The 25993-nt window shown below is 43.4% G+C and overlaps 1 protein-coding gene across 1 annotated transcript; it reads right to left on the bottom strand.

Moving 5' to 3' along the window:
• Positions 1–456: 456 nt before the first annotated feature.
• On the bottom strand, positions 457–14510 carry MS4A18 (membrane spanning 4-domains A18; the record flags this gene model as incomplete). The annotated part of the gene is made up of 6 exons (XM_080912945.1): positions 457–630; positions 3744–3857; positions 5161–5271; positions 9423–9479; positions 12232–12345; positions 14049–14510. 6 exons carry the CDS (start codon positions 14508–14510, stop codon positions 457–459), a joined length of 1032 nt encoding a protein of 343 aa, XP_080769071.1.
• Between the last annotated feature and the right edge of the window lie 11483 nt (positions 14511–25993).

Here is a 25993-nt window from a genome sequence, read left to right as displayed (position 1 = left end):
GTTCCAGCAGACAGTCTGGTGTTCATTTGGGGTCTCACTCACACACCCAGAAGTGCTGGGGACACACACCAGGGTTAGGCAGTCCATACTTTCTCCTCATGTTCCATGATTAGAGCTGGGGGAGGGGAATTAGAGGCTGAGCTGACAGTTGGTCTATTATATTAGAATTGGCTTCCAACAATAAGCAAACAACAGGAGCAACTGAACACAAAATTCAATGTTGGATGTAGTTTGTTAAAGTTAAAATATACTAAGAGTCAAAGGGATTTAAAAAACACACAATTAATAACAGACCAAAGGGAAGCTTAAGAGCGAAGAGATGCAAATATGGGTGTGCATCTTGGCTTAGAGGTGATGCCAAGGTCAAGGTCACAGGTGTTTCTTGGTGAAACAAGGATTCTGTTGTAGCAGTGCTTCCTGTCATAGAAATGGACATTCTGTCAGCCATTCCATCAACTAGTTCTGGGCACGATCAGCTACATCTTGGTATAGTTGTTCAGGGGGAACATTACTGGGGAGGGTGGGCTGGACTGGGATGTTGGTGGCATTGTTTGGGCTGGTAGTGTTGACAGGTCCAGTGGTCGTGTTGACTGTGTTTCCACCAAACATGGTTGAGATCACTGTCATGTTCTGAAAGACAAAGGACAGGGAACAAATCAGTGTCCACTGTAGTGAACTTTAAAAAAGGCTTTAACTTCCGTTCCTTCCTCTTTCTATGCCTTGGGTAGACCCTCTCTCATGTGTGCTGGGATTGGTCACATGACCTTCTTTGGCTAAGGAGACAACAATAGTAATGGAGATATAAGCAGCAACCTGTGAAGTTTTGGCCTACTGTAGTTTGATCTTTCTCATTGGAACAGAAAACAGTCTGCCTGACCTGATAAATAATGAGATAAGTAGCCCAGTTTTTTTTCTGTCCACAGCCAGTTTGCCAACTGCCAGACACATGTGCATCTATACAAGCCCACCCAACCACTGGGCATCTCAGCAAACAACTATAGACTTGGCAATCCTAGCATATCAGAACCGATGGCAAGACCTAGAGGATCATGAGCTAAATGCCTGTTGTGTGAGCCATTACATCTTGGGGGTGGATTTCTGAAGTTACCAATGGATAAATGACATTCAAAGTAAATTTTAGGCCTAACAACAAATGCTAAATTAGAGTTAGACTACCGAGAAAGGATTGTGTCTAATCAACCCTGTGCTAAGTAAGACTGTGCATGTTTATGTTGTGTGTGCACAGTACATGGGGATATGTGTGGATGTGTGTGCACATGTGTGTGGACGCCAGAGATGTGTCTTCTTCGGCTGCTCTCCACTTTATTTTTTGATACATGTTCTCTCACTGGACTGGGAGCTCACTGATTGGCTAGATTTGCTGGCTGGTGAGCTCTGTCTACCCATCTTGGCCCCACCTTCCCTGATCCCCAGTTCTGGGGTTACAGACACATGTTGCAGAACCTGCCTTTTGAATGTGAATGCTGGGCATCTGAACTCGGGTTCCTGCACTGGTACAACTAGCATTCCACTGACTAAACCATGTCTCTAGGCTTTAGTGAGGCCCTTGGCTATACCGAAAAGCTTCTAAAAGGCTTTTCTTATGGGCTTGGTCCTAGCCAAGTCAGATCTCAAAATAGGTGTTGGTAGATCTAGAGACAGGTCTATCTAGAACACAACTAAAGATGAGGTTTTTGTCAAGTTGCGACATCCATAATCTGGTAATAAGACATTCCCAGGGATTTTCCAGAAACTTGTATTAGCAAAAGGACCACTGAATATGAGCTGCCACTGCTGAAAGTACAAAAATGCTTAGAAAATTCACATCTTTCTTAAGATGAAAAGGGTGGACTCTTTCTTTTGAGAAAGCAAAAATGTTACTGACAGAGCCAAGAGAGATCAAGACCCAGAGAACAGTGGACCAGGGAGACACATCCAGGAAGCAGTAGAAAGCAATGTCAGATCCTTCCTCAAAGCTGACCTGGTTTTTATCCAAGAAGTGCTCTCTGCCACCATGTAGGTAACATTGCTCCATAGGGTTTCATTGAAATAGTTGATGGAATGGCTGACAGAATGTCCATTTCTATGACAGGAAGCACTGCTACAGCAGAATCCGTGTTTCACCAAGAAACACCTGTGACCTTGACCTTGGCATCACCTCCAGGCCAAGATGTACACCCATGTTTGCATCTCTTATCTCTTAAGCTTCCCTTTGGTCTGTTATTAATGGTGTGTTTTTCAATTCCCTTGACTCTTGGTATATTTTAACTTTAACAAAGTATTCTGTGTGCAGGGGTGTTTTGCCTGCATGTATGATTGTATTCCATGTGTGAGCCTGGTGTTTGCAGGGGGCAGAAAAGGGCACCAGATCCCCTGGAACTGAAGTTATTTACAGTTGTGAGCTGCCATGTGGGTGCTTAGGAATTGAACCTGGGTCCTTTAGAAGAGCATCCAGTGCTCTTAACCACTGAGCTGTATGTCAGACAGCTCCATAAGATTTTAGAATTTGTCCTGAGCCTCTTCGTCTTTCTATATTGAATGGGAGAGTGAATTTGAGTTATCTAGTTCTTGTCCCACTAGATTCTGTTGGATATATTAATAGAATTTTAAAAATTGTTATCGTAACTGTTTTTGAGATAGAGTCTCATGTTGTCCAGGTTGGTCTCAAACTTGCTAAGTAGCCAAGGATCACCTTGAATTTCTGATTCTCCTGCTTCTACCTCCTAAGTTCTGGGATTATAAGCATGTACCACTATGCCCTGTTTAAGCAGTGCTGAAGATCAAACCCAGGGTTTCCTGCATGCCAACCAAGCTTCCAGCCTACATTCTCAGTCCCAAAGTTGCTTTTGGTTTCTAGGTTGCATTTCAAGCAGATCCATAATCCAAAACTGGATCCGGGACTTCAAGTATGGTAACAGAATTGGATGGGATGCTTGGAATCCTGGGATGGAAATAAACATGGTTTGATCCTTTCGGAAGTGTTTAGTAACTCAATTGAAAAAAAAAATCTACAAATCCTCCTGTTCATGCCTCTTAGGTAACTTTGTAGCCTTTCTCCTCATAACTGCTCACAAGTATTAAGGTGGCCATGTGAGTGATTTTGGCCATAGGACATCAGCAAGTAGGGCACAAGCAAAGGCCAGAGTGCTTGCCTGTGAGGAATTACATGCGTTTCTGGGAATACAGATGCCTTGTGAAGAAACCCAAGCTGGCATCAGGACTAGAAATAAACTATCCCACTAGGAGACCTGGGTGCCAGCTGTCCTGAAGCCCATCTGGCAGCTGGCTACAGAAAGAGTGATTCCATCAAAGAGTGATGACATCAGCTGGAAGAAGAAGTCATGTATCACAGTATGAAGGGATGATATTCAGAACCAAGAACCAAATGAATCAGTGGTTCTTAACCTTCCCAATGCTGTAGCCCTTTTAATACAGTTCCTCATGTTGTAGTAACCACAAGCATAAAATCATTTTTGTTGCTGCTTTATAACTGTAATTTTGCTACTGTTACGAATCATAATGTAAATATCTGATATGCAGGATATCTGATATGTGACCCCTAGGTTGAGAACTGTTGAAGCAAATACTTGATGTTTTAAGGTACTTGGTTTGGGGGGTAGTTTGTTATTCAGCAAAACTTACCTGATACACTCTCTCAGTTCTCACTTCTCTCAAGCTTTGGTCACTCCTTGTTAAACCTCCCCAGAGCAGGCTTGATTCCTGGAATAAAGCCCAATACTCACCTCAAAATGGGTCCAGCAGACAGCCTTGCATCCAAAATGGGAGACCACACAGGTGAGGATGAATTCCAGGAGGGTGAAGGGGAGGAGACTACCAGAGATTGCCTTCAAAGAACTCTGCAGGCAGAGAGAAAATGGGAGCATTTCAGTCTTGAGGGTTGATTGGATGACAGTCCACATTTGTAGCCATCCTAAAGCAACTGCCATATGTCTCTTCTGGAAGACTAGAGACAGCCTCTGTGTGTGGTGTATTGGTGTTGATACCTTTATGTACCTTTGCCATATGCATTTAGTGTAACCCAACTTCTACCTGTCAGCCACTGAATTTCTTTATTGTGGACTTTTATGGCCTCCAGAGCCCATTTTACTGTTAGTGCCACAAAGCCCAAAGCTCAGTCCTCTGGAGATCGATCTTCCATTGATGACTGGTAGGTTTGGTGGGTAAGTACTCCAGATTCCTTGTCCTGAGGTCTTATTTACTTTTCTCTACAATAACTATTTGTTGTAACACTTGCTTCTGAGATAATTCCTAACTGTGATAGACTCCAACAAGTGCTCTGAACTATGAACCTATATGAGGGGCCAGGAGTCCTTACTGTGAATTGGAGGATGTAACAGTGAGGTCAGTACCACCACCTCTGCCTAGCTCCTGGTTGTCTTAGCTTGTATGATTCCTGTGGTCTTGTCTGAATCAGAGCTTTAATGGCAGACTGAGCTCAGTGCGAATTGGGCTGTGGCATTGTAGTATACTATAGAGGCAGGGTCTAGGAGTACTTCTCCAATTTTCCTCTGCAGCAGAGGATGAGGCACCAGGGTTTAGCATCAGGCCTACTGGAACCCTAAACTTTTGTTCTACATGACACTAGTATACTTTTTGATGACAGAGGTGCCTGTTGTTCAACAGCCACTTTTCAGACTAGTAGATAAGGTCAATCTTAATTCCTCATTACCACAGTCCACCTCTTTATCATCCTGTTGCCTAGGGTTGGACCCCCGAGGTCAAAAACCTTGCTTGGTTTCTTGCCATGTGCCATCAAGGCCAAGTTCTGTCAACCGGATTAGGCTTCTTCTGGGACCTACAAGGAGGCTCTCCCTCTGAGGACTTTTCGCACCTCTGTAGATGGGCCTCTGCTCTCCCAGGTTTGCTTGGTCTTCTTGGTTAGTTCTGAAGGAGGACCAGTTTGCGGCTTGAGATAAATAGTCATATCTCTACCCTCAGACCATTTAATCTCAGAGTCCTCACTGTGGTATAAAAACACTGTGGTTGTTTTTAGCAGTTGCAGGGGTTTGGTCAAAGTTATATAATTTACAGATCATATTAGGATGGAATTCTGTCGCAATTCCTTTTTGCTCAAGAAACCACCATGTAAGCTCTCCTGGTCCTGAAGAAGCATTGGGACCGGCCCATTGTAATACTTACTGTCAGAGGCTTATTATCAGAGTTGGCAATACATATATCTGTGATGATAATGATGATTCCAGTCAAGGAGAAGATGGAACTGACAACATTCATGCTGATGCTGCTGTTCACCTGAAGGACATAAAGGGAGGGGAATGGTGAGCAAAGGTCAAAGTTCAGCATTTGGAAAGATCCAGGAAGTAAAAGAGGAGCAGGGCAGAAAGGAGAGGGTCAGGCTGGTTGGAGCAGAAGTCTGTTTATCCCAAAGGCAGTGAGGTAGGTAATGATGGTTGTGCCAACTCTTTTAGGGCAGGGACCACACATTGGAAGAATATTGATAGCTGACTAAGCAACTGAGGGAGGCTAGTGTGGAGGTTTGGTAAGGTTGCTAGCCTGTTCAGAGGAAAGAAGCAGGGCTGCCAAGCTCATTCTGAGAAGAGACATTGAGAGAGACAGGAACTTTGAGGGTAAGGGGATCTGGAGCTCATTGACAAGTTTGGCTGGGGAAGATTTTCGAATGTGAAGACTCTCCTTTTCCACAGTGAGCTGTCAAGAACTAATTGTTTATGGCCTGACTCTACTCAAGCTGCTTCCTTAGTGGGGTTTCGGGGAAGAAAATAAAGGAAGGTCAACATGTCATATTTGTGCTGAGTCTGGGGCAGTTGCCAGACACAGAAATTGAAGGAGAGATTTCCATTAGAAGTCAGGTCCAAGCTGGGAAGGTAATACTTTTAACCCCAGTACTGGGAAGGCAGAGGGAGGCAGATCTCTGAGCCAGCCTTATCTACAGAGTGAGTTCTAGGACTGCACAGAGAAATCCCGTCTCCAAACAAACAAACAAATAAATAAACAAACAAACCAAAAAAGTGGTCAGTCATTTAAGAAAGATGGAGTCGGGAGAGATGTCCCCCAGGGCAATGGGTTTCCCTGAGTGGGTGGACATTGTTTGGTGAGTCTTGTTGGGACATATGAGCTTTGTTCATGTTGGGAAGTTGAGGGGGTGCTCCTTTTGTAAGGCAGACCCAGGTAGCAAAAATTGGCCTTGCAGACCAGAGATTAAGAATCAGGAAATGCTTTAGCGAATAGTCTGCCCTTAATTTACCACTTTCCTTAAGAGACAGAAGCCATGTAGAAGACGTAAGGGGAAGGAGGACCTGGGACCAGTTTTGTGTTTATGTGGAGGTTTCTTAGATTTCAGCACAAACCTTACTGTTTGAAATACATGCTCATCTCCATCTAACCTGGCTCGGTTTTCTGTTGAAAACAGAACACCCTTAGGTTACTGCACAGTACATTTTCATGACTTTTCTAAATTGCTAAGAGCTTCTTGCTTGCTTGTTTTGTTTTGAGACGTGATTCATTATGCAGCAGTAGCAAATGCAATAGGTTACGGTGTAGCTTTGGAACTAGAGAATTCTGGGTTTGAAACCTAGCTTTGTTAAATACTCACTGTGTGATTTGAAGCAAAGCCTGACATTTCTCTTGTTATACGGCAAATTTCATACATCTTGTTTCAGCTGGAGTCAACTTTAACCTGAAAATGGTCCCCCCTTTTCTACTCCCACCACAGAAAGTCCCTGGGAATGGCACAACCAATGGGTAAAAATGTCCAGCTAGCTTCATGTTTTGGATTCTGATAAATTGCTTGCTTGTTTTACTTCTCCTGCAACTGCCAACGAGGATGTAGTTTTCTGTGTCCTATGTCTTTAAAAGCTCCATGTAAAATGCACTGGAGACTGCTCTGTAAGAAGGGTCTCTTTTCAGGCAATTGCCTGCTGACTTAATGCAGACTCTCACCTTTGATGTTGGTTGTGCTGTGTGGTCTTTGGGTCTCTACTTGGCAACATACAAAGGCCCCGGTGAGATCCTTACGAGACTCTCACCATTTTGACTAATTCCAGGTCTCAGCACAGATTGTGGACCACAGCAGCCAAAGACTTCCCCCAACCGGGGGAGCAGTCTAAGATATTCTAGTGCTTCAGGAGAGATCTGCAGTGGTGCAGCACCTTCTGATACTCCTAAATTTCCTTCAATAAAAGTTATCTAGTCTGTCATCTCAGGATGTAACTCTGGTAAAGGGGCTTTCTGGTTAGGACAGAACAAAGGCTGGACCTGGCTGCTGATCCAACATTTAGAATCAATGTGAGACATCACTTGACTCCTCTGGCCTGTTCAGGTATATGAATATATGGTGGGCATCCCTGGTTGTCTTTACTATGTGCCTCTCTGTGTGTCTATGTGTTTCTGCCAGTTCTGTTTTCTTATGTTGACCAGTGGCTTTATCTGGTATGAAATGCCCCCCTGCTTTAAGACCTGTACCCTCTTTGTTAGGTACCCAAATCATTTTGGTTCTGACAGATTGTTCAGTAAACCCCCCAAATCTCTAAATCTTTACTTGCCCCATGTCTGGAGTTCTCTCTTGTTTTGTTGTTTGACTCCAGTCCATGAGTAGAGATTGGGAGGGGGGTCTCTCATCTGGAGGCCCCTACCATTCAAGCAGAATGCACACAGAGGAGAACTAGTTCCCCAAACTGTCAGTTCCTTCTGCTATCTCCTGTACCTTCTCTAAGCAGCCTCACAGAAGGGAAAAAGTTCCCCTGGGCTGAGCCTGGTGGGAAAAGAGAAACTTTCACTTCCTCCTTGTTCATGATTTATGTTCCCTTTCAATCAGTGATCTGTATCACTGGAAAAGTCAAAACCCATGGTTCTCTGAAAAAGACAGGAAAACTGCCTCTAGGATAGGAAGAAGGATCACTGCCAGATAATGCAGCCCAGACAGAATAGATTTTCCCTGCTGTCCAACACTGACCAAGGAGACTTTAATCAAATTTCACTAGGTCCTTTAAAGAAAGATTAAAGGCAGCTGCTAAAAAGATTGCCTTTATCATCTAGTTGTTCTCAGATGTTAGAAAAAATTTATAAAAGTCAGAAAAACGTAAAAGAATAAGTAGGTCTCAGTTGCTGGAGAAATGGTTAACAATAAAGAGCCAAATGAGAGACCAGACTATCTGGGCTAAGAAGATAGTCAAAGGATCTGAAAACACCCTCCATTTTTATGGCTGTGAAGGTAGCTGGAATTATGGATCCACTATACCCAGATCAAGAAAGCAGTAACCAGTGATGGCGATGTCAAATGCATTATCTTCAGACTATGGGCAGTATTAAAATTAAGGTTTCATTGTTCTTGGCCCCTTGCTTTATGTTATCTTGAGTATTGTGTTTGGTATGAGTAGAAGGCCATGGTCCAATTCCCACTGCTTTCAGGCCAGGACCTGGGAACTAAGGAGGAAGGAACAGGGGAGGTGATAGAGTAACTACAGGTCAGAAACCCATGTTCCTTCTTCACCATTGCTCACCGATACCCACTTTTAGTGTTTGCTTGTATTGGATAAAAAAGGTTTATCTTTTGAGACAGAAATACAGAATTTACAAGTTTATGTATATCCTGTGGCTGGGCTTCCTAGTTGCCAAGAATAAGAAAGTTTCCATTCCAAAAATTGGGGTTGTAAAACAGATTGGATTAGCAGTTGGGCTCTGCACTCTAAGTTGCATGGCCAATTATGTAAAAAAAAAAAAAAAAAGAATGAATTCAGTCAAATTAATGGTCCTTAGGGGCAACTATACCTCTTTAGAGTAGGATGAGTCCACAGTTTAACTCATTTACTAAGACCAGTGGGGAATGTGACAGGACAAACCATCTTGTCTCAGTTGGTGGCATCTGTGGTTTAACCTAAAACTGACTCCTCACCCTGTTTTCTACCCCTTCTGGGAAAAATTCTATGGGAAAACACCTAACTCATAAAGTAAGGGGCCAGGGCCAATGAGTGTTAGGAACTCAGTGTCAAATATCCAGCTAACTGCATGTTTTGGTTTCTATTAAACTGCTTGCTTGCTTTACTTCCTCTTGCAACTGCCAACCAGGATGTAGTTTTCTGTGTACTTTGTCTTTAAAAGCTCCCTGTAAAATGCACTGGAGGCTGCTCTGTGAGAAGGGTTTCTTTCCAGGCAGCCACCATCTAGTTTAATGGAGTCTCTCATCTTTGACTTTGGTTGTGCTGAATGGTCTTTAGGTCTCTACCTTAAAATACTCTGTCTCAGTTTCTCCTCTACAACAGGAGAAAATAAAACATCATATAGTTGGGAGAATCAGGTGAAATACAGTGTGTAAATGTCCTGAGCCTGGTGTCAGACTGCAGGTTTACTGTGAGACCTCCTGGCCCAAGTGTGGGAAGAAGCACAGTCTTAAGACTCACAGGTCATCAAAACATGGCATAATGACTTACCACACAACTGTTGGCATCCCTTTCAGCCAAGACTGACAAAGATCCAGAGATGATAAACTACATAGACACAGAAAAAAAGGATCATGCCATTAAATTTCAATCATCCTGTTTTTCAGAAATGTAAATCTGTGTGCTTTCTTAACATTATCACTATCCCAGACTTTAAGTGCTATGTATTGTGGCGCTCAGATACCTCATGCTGTGTAGAATAGCCCAAGCCAGTGGCTTTTAACCTTCATAATCCTGTGACCCTTTCATGCACTTCCTCATTTTGTGGTGACCCTCCTCCAACCATAAAAATATTTCATTGGTATTTCATAACTGTATTTTTGCTACTGTTATGAACCATGATGTAAATATCCATAAATCTCAAGGTGTGTTATACATAGACTGTACAGCCTGGTGTGCTTTTTGAGGGTCTTAGGTGACCCTCATGAAAAAGCGGTTTTCTCTCAAAGCAGTCATGACCCACAGGTTGAGAACCATTGCTCTAAATCATTTATTATCACCACTATCTGGCTAGGTCTCTTCAAGTGCATCATGGGCCATACCACTGCCCAAACTCACTCACTGCTGACACTGCCCTATTTATGACTATGACCTTTTCCTGGGAAGTTAGGGCAGGGAAGCATGGTGGTTATAGCACTGAGGTTGGGAGAGAGGACATTGGAGCTCCTGTTTCATATTGCTACTAATTCATCTTGCTACGTTCCTAGATCAGCCTGATAGTCCTAACAAGGCCCCTGCCTTCATACAGTTGATCTCTCTGAGTTACAGTTGAATATTTTTCCATTTCATCTCAGTGTAGTGACAATAGTTGCTGTATATTTTATTTTGTTCTACTGAGGATTGAGCCCAGGTCCTTGTACATGCTGGGTGAATTCTTGACCACTGAGCCATATCCCTTTGTCCAGTATTTTTTTTTTTTTTTTTGTAAGGATTGCTGAGACAAAACACTTATAAATGTCTAAGTATACTGCCTTTGTACAGTCAGAAGGGAGCTTTGAATGATCTGAAACCTCAAAACAGTAAGTTCCCCTAGATCATTGAATTTGGGAGACTGAAACCTAAAACTTAGCTGAAACCCAAGAACTTAGGACAAGAGAGTGAAATGAAACTGCATATAGTATGATTGTGTCTTTTTAGTGGATGATTTAAGAGCCTGCACAGAAATTCTAACAGATCTGAAGGTCACCGGAATTAATAAGAAAGCACCGTTATTTCACCAGATAGAGGATCAGCGTGCAGATGCCAATTGCTTAGCCGGTGTGGTAGGAGGAGGAGAAACTCTTTTTAGTGGAGTAGTGTGCACGTTTTGTAAGTAACTCAGGAGATGTAGGTTCTGGGAGTCCTCACTCATGTGAGCTTTCAAGTGATACAGCTGCCTGTTTGTGTCAGGAAAACATCTCAAGATTCCAGTTAGCCTGCCCCCCCCCCCAAGCCTGGAAAGTTAACTGCTCTCAGTAAGCACCAGCTCAGTCTCCAGTTTCTGCCCCTAGATGAGCAGCTTCCCTGGCTTTCCTGTTATTAGAAGTACCCCTCCCTTCTTCTGGCTACCCAGGCTTGAAGGCTCTTCCTTTCTGCTTTCTTTCTTTCTTTCTTTCTTTCTTTCTTTCTTTCTTTCTTTCTTTCTTTCTTTCTTTCTTTATAATAAAACTCTTTTTTTAAAAAGTAAAACTCCTCTTAAAACCCATCCTTTATTACCTGTAAATTTCATTCAATTTTTCTAGGTACAGAGTCACCAACCCAGTGGAAGTTTTGCACGAGCCTGAGTGACCTGTGCCCTAACTCCCAAGTTAAGTCTGTCAAGAGACAGTCTCTATCCTTTTGAAGGAGCCTTGTTTCTCCTATTACCCTGGCTTTCATATACACACCACTATGCTGTCAAATGTTTGCCACCTGCAGGTGAGGTGTCACAGTAGGGGGAGGCCTCGATCAGGGCTGTTTGCCTGTAATAGCCAATTTCTTATCACCAAATGGTTGGGCAACTTGCCCAATTAATTAATTAATTACTTAATTCCTGAAAAGTTTGCAGTTGCTTTCCTGAATGGGAGGTAGACACTGTGTATAACATGAAACTTTGTGGACTTCAGCTTACAGAGATTTGGATATTACAACAATGTGCATCAAGAGATTACAATTACTCTGGGATTCCTATGCTGGAGGAAGAGCAAGGCTGAGGCTTGATACTGGTCAAGAAGAACTTACATCTTACATCCTAGGAGATTTCACAGCTCTGCCAGCTTGTCAGCTCACTTTGCAGGACAGACTGGGGCTGAGGAAACGATGGGCCAGCTATGGTTAGGACCATGCCATGACTGGGTAGCTATGTGTTCTCCTTACCCCCTACTTAAACCTAAACCCCCAAGGTGGATTTGGGGGAGGTGTCTCTGGCCCTCTACTTGGTGGATTTGGGGGAGGTGTCTCTGGCCCTCTACTTGGTGGATTTGGGGGAGGTGTCTCTGGCCCTCTACTTGTTCCTCTTCTCACAGTGCATAACTTTTCTTTCTTTTCTTTTTGCTATTGCTCAGAAGGCCTCTTTAGGGTGGGTGGTGGAGCTAGGTTTGTGAGTACCACATAGCCCGGGCTCTGACCCTGAAAGCTCTGGTAATAATATGGTAATAAATATTTGTAGCCAAAGTTTTTAATAGTCAGGAGGTGGTGTTGTCAGGGCAGGGGTGTAGATGAGTTCCTCAGCCCTCAGCAGCACCTGCAGATTTCTAAGCTGTAAGGGTTCTATGCCTGGAAGTGGGGTCCAAGGTTCTCCTCTAAGGACTTAGAAAGGAGGCCACACAAGCCTTATACTCACAGACAGGCCTCCCCAGATCAGGTACCCTGATATCCCCAGCAGAGGAGAATTCCTGTATAGTTGAGGGTTGACCGCGGAGAATACATGAAAGAGGCCAATGAGGATCTGGATAGCCTGTGGGGAGAGCAGAGAGAAATCTGGTGAGAGAGCAAGTGACTGAGCTGCTTGCTCTTTGTCACCTTGGCTGCACTCCAGAGACACTTGAGGTATGAGTGGGACTGGAATTCACCTAGATCAACCTCTAGACTGGGCCATCATCTCTGGGTGGAGTCTCTTCTAGGTGTGGTTTAAAGCCCCATAGGTGACACCAATGGGTCCCCAAATACTTTTGAATGGTTGGCCACTATAATTCACAGTCACTTTCACCAGAATTAATTAGCAGGATGGAAGGCATACTACAGAATTACAAAGGCTATCCACATAACTGTTGTTTATCTTCCCACATACAGTTATAGTCTTTCTTGGTGCTTGGGACCAGCATTTGGATCCCTGATGCCGTTTTACATACTTGGGTAAGAGGTGGCCCCGATACATTTAATACAAACATAGGAAAGAAGTGAGAGGTTGGAGCATGTATTAGCCAATTTATGGTTACTAGGATGAGATACCAAATGCTGGGTAATTTGGATAAGAAAATGGAGTCTATTTAGCTCCTAGTTTTGGGACTGTCAGTTCAGGCTATCTCTGATGAGGGCTTTGTCATTGTGTGGTAAATTGTATCATCGTGGGAGTACCTGCAAGAGGAAGAGATTATATAGTGAGACTGAAAGCCAGAGGGGTTGAGGGAGGCCAGTCTTGCTCCTGTGAGAAGTATTTAGAGGTTCCACTAGAACTATACAAACCTGTTCTGAGCCCAACGACCTAAATACTCAAGTTAAGCCCTACTTCTTAAAGGCTCTCGAGCACCTCCCAACATTATCTACAGGAGACAAAGCTTCTGACATATGAAGCCTTGAAGGGCATAAGCCAGTCAGCCATATCCCAATTATAGTAGGGTTTTGATGAGTCTGTTTCTTTCCTGAACCTTCCTTTGTCCTCTAGGAGGGTTGCCATCTCTCAGAGAAAGCAGGGCCTCTTGCACTCTTTGAGCACCAAAGCTGTGTATGTGTCTCGTGGTAACAGAAGGTACAGTTACAATAGCTGCTATGAAGTAAATACCCATCAGCACCAGGTCTCTGAGAACTATGTCCTGGCCATCTCTGGATCACTCTCTCCTCATAGCATGTGCTCCATGCTGAGTGATGAAGGGTACTGAGATGAAGAGCTTGCTATGACCCAATCATCCCTTTAGCCAGTCATTTTATGAGGAGTTGGCTGGTGTCTAGCAGAGTATAGGACAGATCTTGTTTTTGCCTCAAAAAATAGAAAGGAGTTGAGCTTTTCAAGGTGCCGAATGAAATTAGAGGTTTCAGAAAAGAGGCAGGAATATCCTTGGTGGGAGAGGAAATCAGCAGCCTCAGAGGTATTAGGCTATAGAGGAGCTTACTAGATCCTATGAGAGGCAGCGACTGAGGTTCTAGGAATCCCAGGCCACTTGTCTGGGTCAATGTTTTTTTTTTCTAGGGAAATTGCCACTGATCCTTGTCCCTGATATCTAGGAAAGGGATGGGTGGTCAATTTTATAACCGCCCCCAAAACACATGGAATGAACTGGGGGGCTGAGGGATACAGAGAGGGATTGCCATTTGTGGAGTTATCCTAGTCCCAGCCTTTAGAAGCTGTGACCTCCTTTGCCCTCTGACCCCATCGGAGGCATGGACTTACAAAGCCCATGAAGGAATGTACTTACAAAGCCGGAGAGATGACATCACACTCACCCCTAATGTTCTGACCTCTTCATTTATGAATTTCTTGGGATTAAATTCAGGAAAGGACATAAAGGACATGTTCCACTGGGGATGGCCTGAGGTCTGTGTTGGCCCGGGGACAGTGTTCAGGGGATTCTGAGTGTCTCCAGGCAGGATCTGGGCACTTGTTATTTCTGGTGAGTACTGGATTACTCCTGCTGAAGTCTGCATGCCAGCCACTCCTGCTGGATACTGTAGTCCAGAGGTCCTAGCCTGCAGGCCTGTCATTCCAGCTGGATTCTGGATCACAATGTGTGGGCTCTGGAGGTTTGCACTCCCTGGGTTATACTGGAGCACTGTTGCTGAGGCTGGGTAGGTAGTGGTCTTTTCCAAAGGCTGCTCCTGGTTTCCAGAGACCACAGCATATGTAGGCTGGATGGCACGGACATTACCCCGGGCAGTGACAGCAGACACATTCTCTTGATTGTTCATGATGCACAGCTGCTACAAAACACACAAGATACGATTTCCACTGGAAAACCAACAGTCCGTGTGTCTGTCATGGTCTTTGCTAAAATGCAAGCCTACTATGTAAAATAAGAGTCTTTGTTTCTGAGAAATGGATACAGAAAATATGGTACATTTACACAATGGAGTACTACTCAGTTATTAGAAACAACGACTTCATAGGCAAATGGATGGAGCTAGAAAATATCATCTTGAGTGAGGTAACCCAGCCACAAAAGAACACACATGATATGCACTCACTGATACAATAAGTGGATATGAGTCTAAAAGCTCGGAATACCCAAGATACAATTCACAGACCACATAAAGTTCAAGAAGGACAAACAAAGAGTGAATGCTTCAGTCCTTCTTAGAAGGGGAACAAAAATGTTCTCAGGAGGATATATGAAGACAAAGTTTGGAGCAGAGCCTGAAAAAAAAAAAATGGCCATCCAGAGACTCCCCCACCTGGGGATCCAGCCCATATACAACCACCAAACCCAGACAATATTGCTGATGCCAAGAAATGCATTCTGACAGGAGCCTGATACAGATGTCTCCTGAGAGGCTCTGCCAGAGACTGACAAATACAGAGGTGGATGCTCGCAGCCAACCATAGAACTAAGAAAAGGGTTCTTAATGGAGGAGTTAGAGAAAGGTAACCCTGGGCTGGTAGACCTTGGTTTTATAAGAAAGCAGGCTGAGCAAGCCAGGGGAAGCAAGCCAGTAAGTGACATCCCTCCATGGCCTCTGCATCAGCTCCTGCTTCCTGACCTGCTTGGGTTCTAGTCCTGACTTCCTCTGGTGATGAACAGCGATATGGAAGTGTAAGCTGAATAAACCCTTTCCTCCCCAACTTGCTTCTTGGTCATGATGTTTGTGCAGGAATAGAAACCCTGACTACAACAAAAGGAATCAGGGAAAGGGGATAACATTTGAAATGTAAATAAAATATATCCAATATAGGCTGGAGAGATAGCTCAGTGGTTAAGAGCACTGACTGCTCTTCCAGAGGTCCTGAATTCAAATTCCAGCAACCACACGGTGGATCACAACCATCTGTAACGAGATCTGATGCCCTCTTCTGGTCTGTCTGAAGACAGCTACAGTGTGCTCATATATAATAAATAAATAAAAATTCTAAAAAAAAATTCAATAAAATTAGTAAAAAAAAAAAAAGAGTCTTTGTTTTCTTGGGGTCCATGTTTTTTCTGAGGATACTATATTCAAATGATCTGGGACTTCTAGAAAGATCAGGTACCTTAAAATTTATTTAATTAAATTTTTTATGTGTATGGATGTTTTGCCTTCATTTACATCATTACACCATGTGTGTGCCTAGTGTCTGTGGAGGGCATCAGATTCCCCGGAACAGGAGCTACCAATGGCTGTAAGCTGCCACATGGGTACTGGGAACTGAATCACATGAACACTGTGTTGGCTTCTGTTCATCTTTATTTCAGCTGCTATTTCTACGGTACTGGGGAGTCTGAGAATGGCGTATGGTTTCCATCTTAGGTGTCTGAGGCTACTGAAAGAGAATAATGTGACTGCGGTCCCAACTTGACTTCTGACTAGGTAGATCTGGAGGATGTCTTATTTTCCCTATGCTGATGAGGATGCCTGGGAGGAGGCAGCCAGCCCCCTTAGCACATTAAGGACATATGTAGAAATATTTCCCATTAAGATGAGGAAAAAAACCCACCAGCTGTTAATTTCACTTCTGTTCAGTGTTTTTAGTTGGCAGGATGTCAATGCTTTGACACAAAATAGTGTGAACTGGGCTCTAGCATGACGCAAGCAGGTAGCTTTCCGGCCTCGCTAGAGGACAAATACCAAGTAAACCCATGCTGGTGCTCTATGGTGTGAGCAGCTGCCAGTTTGAGGAAAATACCCGCAAAGGCTGATAACAACATGACTCATTGCTGGCTGATGGATTGGCATTGTTCACTACTGATTATCCAGATAAGGAAGCCAAGAGCAAGACAGCATCAGGGTCCAGAGGTCAGGCAGCTCCGGGTCTGTTTCACAGTTTCTGCTTTTATGACCTGCAGGTGTAAGGGCACTAGCTCTGTTTCCTGTCTGTGAAATGTGGATATAGACATGTCCTTCCGACAAGCCCCCAAGTCCTTCCTTGGGGGCCTCATTCTAGCACAGGAAGGCACTCTTAGCTCAGTCTTTGTTGGAGAGTAGCCGCTATCTGTAGCAGAAGGCTGTTGTCTGAACCCCACCATCCCTCAGACTCTGAGCTATTTTATTTCCAACATTAAGTCAAGTGAATCTTAAAATGTCGTCTCTAGGTTAGCAAGGCAGACATCGCTTGGTAAAAATCTCAGCTCACTTTTCAGACCCACTGTCTCCTAAAGTTGCCGACTCCGAAGCCGGCAATGTCTGGGACCCCAGAGCACAGAATGACTCCCTGTCCTGCAGTTGTGTGCTAGCTTCACTCCCTTCTCCCCAGATCTCAACAGGTAAAAACCTAGAACTTCAGAACATACCCAGACTTTTCTTCTTTTAAGACCGAGCTGATTTCTGAGGGCTTTTGCAATTTTTTTTTTGGTCTGGAAAAAGAACACGTGGCAGGACCGTGGTTGTAGTTTGGTGAGTAGAATGCTTGCCTCGTGTATATGAAGTCCTGGGCTCTATCCCCAGCACCAAATAATCTGGATGTGGTAGCTCATGCTCAGGGTCCTAGCATGAGGGAGCGGAAATCAGGAGATCCAGAAGTTCAAGGTCATCCTCTGCTACATAGTGATATTGAGGCCAACCTGGGAATGCATGGGACCCTGTCTTGAAGCTGAGCCAAGACAACAGCAACAAACACCTGTCAGGTAGGGGCTGCACAGGCTCATGATACTAGCTCCTGAGGAGTCTGAGGTAGGATTGCAAACTCAAGACTTATATTACAGAGCAATTTCAAGATAAACTGGGCCACTTAATAAAACGTTGCCTCAAAATTAAAACGACACAAAAACTAAAAAGACCCGGAAATGCCAGAGAGTCCAGTGCACAAGTGGGCCTGGATTCAGTCCTGGCACCCAGTTAATAAACGAACAAGAGAAACTCCTGTCGTTGGCCTGACACCTGACAGCCAAGGAATTCCTCATGATGTCTCCCTCATTTCCTCATCCCTCATGTCTCCACTAAGCCCCATAGGGACCACGGCTACGGGGGCGGGGGGTGACTCACTGCACAGGACTGGGCTTGGAACCCAGGCTTATTTTCATGTCACTATGCTTTAACTTCTGTAGAGGAATTCTGTGCCTGTCAGGTGACACAAACCATGAGCATTCAGCTGTCGGAACATCCTGTGGTAAGCAGCATGAGCCACTTCTCCTTATACTTTGAGCATTTCTTGCCTTCTCCCAAGAGCTCCAGGTTTTCCAGGGAGTTGGCTGACAGTAACGGTAGAAACTGTGGCTTATGTCTCACAGCCCCACTGATAAGGAGCAACACCTCCAACCATGCACTATTAACTACTGTTGAGGATCAGAGAGGTTAGCTAATCTGAGCAGTCATACAGGAGATGTTGAAGCTAAGGTTTGTTCTTGCGACAGAGTCTCATGTAGCTCAGGCTATCCTTAAGCTTGTTCCATAGCTAAGGATGCTCCTGCTTTCACCGCCCAGGTGTTGGGATTATGGTCATCCTACCATGCCTAGTTTATGTGGAGCTGAGGGTGAGTGCTTTCTAGGCTGACATTCTACTAATGGAACTATAACCTGGGACTGAGATGCTGATGGTTTGGAGGGAAGATCTGTCTGCCTCCCACTTTCAGAATAAATACTACGCTGATTGCTATTCTCTTTTCCATGCCATAGGAAAATGGGTTAGCTCTGTCTTTCATCTTTTTTTTTCATAGAAGGTTCTTTGTTATTCAAGAGCAATATTGTTATAGACATGCTGATGGACATGGGCAGCTGAGCCCTGGGTTGGGCTCCAGAGGACCTGATAGGAACACCTTGTTCTTTCCTAATTCTTGGCTGAGGTCCTAAACAGACCTGGCTACAACGCATTTACCAGATGGATTCAGGGAGTGGTTGCCCAGAAAGACACCCTCCTCCTCATCCCTGTACCGTCTGGGTATCCAGCTTTCTGTCCTGGGTGTCTAGCCTTCTGTCCTGGGACTACTCTGCTTAGGCAGATGGAGAAATAGCTCCAGGACCCTGCCCTGACTCTCCCCTGCCAGGTGGCTGAGCAATAGTCTCCAAGGTTGGGTTGTTATGAGCTCCCACCTTGCTTCAGTGTACGGTCTATAGAGGAGTCCTGATTCCCTTCAAAACTTATTTATCTTAATTTATTTTCTGTGTATGGATGTTTTGCCTACATGTATCCACTCTCATGCCTGGTGTCCGTGAGAACAGAAAAAGGTGTCAGATCATCTAGAGTTGAAGTTATAAGTAATGTGATCAGCCATGTGGGTGCTGGGAATAGAACCCAGGTCCTCTAGAGCTAACTCTGTAACCTAAATGGCACTAAAAAAGACTTTAACTATATATGTGTGTATAATTATTTGTATGTATGTTTGCACACTGTACACATGCCTGATGCCAAGAAGGGCACTGGATCCCCTGAAACTGGAGTTATAGATGGTTATAAGCTTCATGTGGGAGCTCGGAACTGAACCTGGGACCTTGGGAAAAGCAGCAAGTGGTGGTTTTATCTGCTTTTCCCAGCCTATCTCCCCAGCCTTACAAAATGACATTTTGATATTGTCACCTCTTTTGTTAAAAAATCACATTGTCAACTTTTTGGGGGAATCACCAAATAAGAGGACCCAGGCATACCCACTGCGTCCTACTTTTGACATACGTCCAGTTTCTGAGCCTCAAAATCAAAGGGAAGTTCAGACTTAACGAGGAAAATGACTTCTGATATCTACATACTGCTTTCCTTCTTGTCCAAAGGCTAAGGAAGAGCTTCTCAATGTTGTATTTTATAGAAAGAAAGAGAAGCCAGGCATATATTTTGTGGAGGCACATTATGGTATGGAGAAAAGGGGTGGCCTCTGCAGGCCCATGCTGAGGCATCCCTTCCCCCTGAGGGACCAGTCACCGGTTAGTACAGAATAGAGTTTATTTAGGAAGTAGAGACAGAAAGGCAGGTAGGAGAGTTGTAGAGGACGGTCATGAACATGTAGAGAGAGGAGGGGAGGGGACTAGGGTAAAGGAGCAAGAAGAGGAAGCCCTGATTCCTAAAGCTCCCAAAAGACCCTTCCAGAGCTTGTCCAGGTCTTGGAGCCCTCAGGATAGGGTCTAAGTTCTGTCAGGACCCTGTGAAGGAATTCCCATAAATCTTACCTTGAGTCTTGGCAAGCCTGTCTCCTTCTTTAGGTCCTGGTGGTTTCTGCAGCTGCTTTAGAAATTTCTCACAAGGGAAGAAATATTATGTTTCTCTTTCAAGCTCCAAAGTCCTTCTTGAAGTTTCACCGAGAGCCAGTGAATGTAATGTCAGGCACCCACCTTGAATTTATCTACCCCTTAGAGTATTTATGGCCTTGTCTAGAATAGGATTCTGTGGGAGCATTCCAAAGTCTGCCTCTGAGAAAGTGTCACGTGCAGAATGTCAGAGTGTGCTTGCACTTGGAGATAGGAACCTTCTAAAAAAGAAATTGAGTTAAAATGAAGTGATCAAGATGGGACCTGAACCAGTAGGAATGGTCTCCTTACAAATTGAAAAAACAAAAAACAAACAAAAAAACCAAAAAACAAACAAACAAACAAACAAACAAAAAAACCCCAGGATCTATGTGTTTCAGGAACCATGAGTCCAAGGCATGGTGTATGTGTGTGCCTAGGAACATTCACCAGATCAGAAATTTTGATCAGATTGAATGTTTTAATAAGGAATATACACTGTGATCAGAAATATGGAGGAAAAGGTGGGGAAGGAGGGGAAGGAGAGAAAGAGAGGGTGGGAAGGAAGGAGAGGAGGGAGAGGAGAGAGAATAAATTGTACCCTGAATGGGAATGGTCCCCCTTTTTATTGCAGTTTAGAGAAGTTATCTAACCTTACCTTGGGTTAGTGTGGCCTTACATTGCAAGAGACCGTAGACTGCAGTGCATTAGACTGTGAGGTAGTAAATTTTACAACACCACGCATCTTTCCAGCTATTTGGGAGGAAGCACCAGCGATCTTTAGGAGTTAAGATGTAATTATTTATATAAAACGTCCCAAGCCTGGGCAGGCTCTAGGCAGTTAGGGTCTGATTGTTAGAGTAGAGGACTTTGATTTTCATTTTTGACCTTTTAGAATTTTTCCCCTTATTTTATTGAACAATTTCCAGTCCTCCCTAATATGTTTTGATCATTTTTTTTTGTCCCACAATTCCTCCCAGATCCTCCCTGCTTCCCTACCCTTTTTTCTTAAAAAGAAAAAGTCAAACAAATGAAAACAAACAAATACCCTTCCCTCACAAAAATGGAAACAAAAATATACAAGCAAAAACCCAACAAAACAATCAATGTCCCACTAAAGCCAAATGAGACAAAAAGCTTATTAAAATACAGTGGAGGTCTTCGGTGTTGGCCAGCTTCTCCCTGGCATGGTACCTGCTTTGCAGTGTGGCCAATACACACACTGGAGAACACTGATTTCTTTCTTTGCCAGTGTTTACTAATGCAGATAGATTTTTAGTTAGGGATGGGAGCCTGTGGCCACTTAACCCCTCTCAGTGCTTGGACCCCATCTGAGTTGAATCTATTGAAAGGTCCAAAAGGAGCTGTGGACAAATGGCTAACTGTGGCACTGTTAGCATTTCAAAGCTCCTGGCAGCCCCTGGGTTTTCTCAGCAGTGCCTGTCAAGTCACTGTTTCCATGTCCGGGCTCCTCAGCTCTTCTGGCCCAACTTCCTGCCCCAAACCTCTCCAGCCCAGGGGCTTTGTTTCCCTCCCCTGAAGCTTCTGATTCCTATAAAACCCCCTGCCATTTCAGCCACAGTGCTCTCTTGGGTCCTCTCTCTTCTCTCCTGCACCCCCATCTCCTCTCCTGGCCTGGTTCAGCTTCCTGCTTTCTCTCCCTGCTTTGGACTATTCCAGATGCCTCCCATCTACAATAAAACCTTCCCTTCAACCTTGGAGTGGCTATGTGCTCATTTCATATGCCTGTAGCCCTTGATGCTTTTTATTTTTGGCTTTAATTTCTCTACAGAGAGTGAACACTTGGCACAGGAACATAGAGGCAGGGAGTAGATAAGGCGTCTATCAAGAAGCACCAGATATTGCCACAAACAGGGGAAAGTAAGAGAGAGGCACACAGCAGGTCCTCTTTCTAGCTTTCAGAAAGCCCCAAGTAAACAAATACTTTGAGCTTAGACGCCAGTGGGACAGTAAACCTATGCAAACCAAAGTTTAAAAAAAATATCCAACTGACCAAAGAAAACTGCGATGACAATGGTGGGGAGCAAACCTATTGGATACCTGGAGACAATTCTTGTGGGTTATTATAATCTCCTAACAATGATTCGATGTCTACTTCCTCATCTGACTTAATGTACTGTGAGGATAAGGCAAGTTCTTTTGGACTGGATAGTAATCACAAATCAACAAACCATTAGTTTTCACAATGTTCAAAGCTAAGAATGTCATCAGATAGCATTGCAGACATAGGTAAGTTTCCTTGCTTTGCCGTTACCAACATATCTGATTTTCTACTGGCATGTCTTTAAAGTGCCTTGATTTATGACTTTCTTTTATTCTGTACTTCTAAAAACTTGATGAAACTGAACACACTATTTAGAATAACTTGAATCTATATTACTGGGTCACAGTCATTTATATTTGACTCCAGAATAAACTCTTATTTCCTTTGAGGTGAGAGCGGGGTTTTGCATGGGCATTTCATCCAAAAGCCATTCTGTTTGGGATATTTTATTGTGTCAGCCGTAAGAAAGCAGAACTCCCTTCTGGATTCCCTCAAAGCTTTACTCAACAATTTAGTTCATGTGGCTGTGTGTGGGGCCCTGGGGTTGGCAGGGCAGGACAGCTGAAAGAACGGATGCCTTCAATCTCAGACTTTTTCTTAGGATGCTTGTCTTCCTTGCGCTTGTAAGACTTTCTTTCTCCTCCCATCTCCCTTTTCTTATGGTCCTGGAGTCCCCTGGTATGCTGGCAGAGCTGCCTCCAGAAGCTCTATATTCTTCCCAGCTTATTGGGTAGGATAATTATCTTTCTCTTTAATCTGTCCCATCCTGGCCAGCCACTGAGGCGGGAGGAGGAGTCCCTTATCACATTTTAAAAATCCAAAGAAGTTGTCACTGGTGGTTTCTACTGCCTTCTTAAAACAAAACAAACTATGCTTTATTCATGTTTATTGTAGCACTGCCCATAATCCCATGTTATAAGAGCAGCCTAGATTTTGGTTCCGCTTTCATTTCTGTTGCTGTGATAAAATACTCTGACAAAAGCAACTTAGAGAAGGAAAGTGTTCATTTGGCTGACACTTCTGGTCACAGTTCATCATCAAGGGAAATCAGAGCAGAAACTCAAATCAGAACCTGAAGGCAGGCATGCTTGCTGTTCCATGAAGCACTAGTTCTGGCCCAGGAACTTACTCTTAGCTAAGGGAGTCCATTAGAAATCAGAGGAATGCTGCCTGATTGCTTGTGTGTGTGTGTGGCCTCAGGCTCAGCTAGATTTCTTATAAATCCCAGGAGCATCTGACAAGGGAATGGTATTGCCCACAGTAGGCTGGGCACTCATATCAGTGAAAAATAATCAAGACAATTTCCCCACAAATAATGTGATAGTTTGAATAGGGATGATTCCCATAAGCTCATGTTTGGTCATTAGGGAGTGGTGCTACTTAACAGGATTAGGAGGTGTGGCCTTGTTGGAGTAGGTTTGGCGATTTTGGAGGAAGTGTGTCACTGGAGGTGGGTTTTTGGGGTTTCAAATGCTTCACTTGCTCTATAGCACCATGTCTGCTGCCATGGTAGTAATGGACTAACCCTCTGAAACTATAAGCTAGCTCCAGTGAGATGTCTTCCATTGTAAGAACTGTCATGGTCATGGTGCCTCTTCATTGCAATAGACCACTGACTAAGATAGATATATTCACAGGTCAGTATGATCTAGGCAATTTATCAATTTAGCCTCTTTTCTCAGATGAGTCTAGGCGGTGTCAGGTTGACAATTTAAGCTACCTAGGATAGTTCTCATCAATAGCTGAGTGAATAAAGAAAATATAGTGTATACATAATGGACTTTTATTCAGCCATAAATAAGAAAGAAATGATGTCACTTGCAAGAAAATGAATAAAATTGGAGATTGCTGTGCTAAGTGGAATAAGCCAAATAAGGAAAAGTAAAGATCATATTTATATTATATTTGGAACTTTTATTAAATATTTAGCCTTTCATATTTAAACCTGTATTTGTCTATATTCATATATATGATATTAAGGTAGAATGTGGACTATGCTGGAAAAGAAGGTAGAGGGAGGTAGGACAGGAAAGGGAAATGGGTATTAATATGGTCAGAGTACATGAAATCCTTGAGTAAAGTGTCCTTATAAAGCCCATGGCTTTGTACAATGGGTACATGCTAGTAATAGCAATGTAGGCAGGTAGGGAGGAACCAGGGCTGTAGTACTATGTTCAATTTTCTGAGGAACTGCCAGACTGATTTCCAGAGTGGTTGTACCAGTTTACAACCCCACCAACAGTGGAGAAGTGTTCCTCTTTCTCCTCATCCTCGCCAGCATCTGCTGTCATCTGAATTTTTGATCTTAGACATTCTGACTGGTGTGAGGTGGAATCTCAGGGTTGTTTTGATTTGCATTTCCCTGATGGCTAAGGATGTTGAGCGCTTCCTTAGATGCTTCTCTGCCATTTGATATTCCTCAGTTGAGAACGTTTTGTTTAGCTCTGTACCCCGTTTTTAAATGGGGTTGTTTGGTTCTCTGACGTCTAACTTCTTGAGTTCTTTGTATACCTTGGATATTAGGCCTCTATCTGATGTCGGGTTGGTAAAGATCTTTTTCCCAATCTGTTGGCTGCCATTTTGTTTTCTTGACAGTGTCCTTAGCATTACAGAAACCTTGCAATCTCATTAAGTCCCATTTGTCGATATTTGACCTTAGAGCATGAGCCATTGGTGTTCTGTTCAGGAAAATTTCTCCTGTGCTATGTGTTCTAAGGTTTTCCCTACTTTCTCTTCTAATAGTTGCAGTGTACCTGGTTTAATGTGGAGATCTTTGATCTATTTGCACTTGAGGTTTGTACAAGGAGATAAGAAAGTGTCTATTTTCATTCTTCTGCATGCTGAGTGCCAGTTGGACCAACACCATTTGTTGAATAGGCTGTCCTTTTTCCATTGAATGTTTACACTTCCTTTGTAAAAAATAAGGTGACCATATATGTGAGGGCTCAATTCTGGATCTTCTATTCTATTCCATTGATCCACATGCCTATCTCTGTACCAGTATCATGCAGTTTTTAACACAATTGCCTTGTAATATAGTTGAGGTCAGGGATGGTGATTCCCGCAGATGTTTTCTTGTTGTTGAGGATGGATTTGATATCCTAGGTCTTTTGTTATTTTAGATGAAATTGCATATTGCTTTTTCCAACCCTATAAAGAATTAGGTTAGAATTTTGATGGGGATTGCATTGAATCTGTAGATTGCTTTTGGTAAGATGGCCATTTTTACAATGTTGATCCTTCTAATCCATGAACATGGGAGATCTTTCCATTTTCTGAGATCTTCCTTGATTTTCTTCTTTAGAGATTTGAAGTTCTTGTCATGCAGTTTTTTCACTTGCTTAGTTAGAGTCACACCAAGGTATTTCATATTGTTTGTGACTATTGTGAAGGTTATCTTTTCCCAATTTCTTTCTCTGCATGTTTGTCCTTTGAGTAGAGGAAGGCTACTGATTTGTTTGAGTTAATTTTACATCTAGCCACTTTGCTGGACTTGTTTATCAGCTGTAGAAGTTCTCTGGTGGAATTTTTGGGGTCACTCAAGTACACTATCCTGTCATCTGCAAATAGTGATGTTTTTACTTCTTCCTTTCCAATTTGAATCCCTTTGATTTCCTTTTGCTGTCTAATTGCTTTGGCCAGGACTTTCAAAATGAAAGTCTTATTCCAAATAGTTTCTTTTTAAAAAAAGATTTTATTTATTTATTTTATATATGTGAATACATTGTAGCTGTCTTCAGACACACCAGAATAGGACATCGTATCCTGTTACAGATGGTGATGAGCCACCATGTGGTGGCTGGGATTTGAACTCAATACCTGTGGAAGAGCAGTCAGTGCTCTTAACCTCTGAGCCATCCCTCCAGCTCTTCCCAAATAGTTTCTTATATTGGAGCATGTGTCTCTCTTATGTTGGGGTTCATCTCAGGGGTAGCTTATGCAATTAAAGCTTATACACAGGTACAGAAAGTGCTGTTGGGTGATTGGTTTAGGTCCAACATACTGTGGGTAATTATTCTAGTGATTTCTACCATGATTGGTTTTCATG

The sequence above is a fragment of the Micromys minutus genome (assembly GCF_963924665.1).
Source record: "Micromys minutus genome assembly, chromosome: 2".
Taxonomy (NCBI): Eukaryota; Metazoa; Chordata; class Mammalia; order Rodentia; family Muridae; genus Micromys; species Micromys minutus.
Note: the sequence above shows the minus strand (reverse complement) of the source record. Positions and strands in the feature narration are given on the sequence as shown.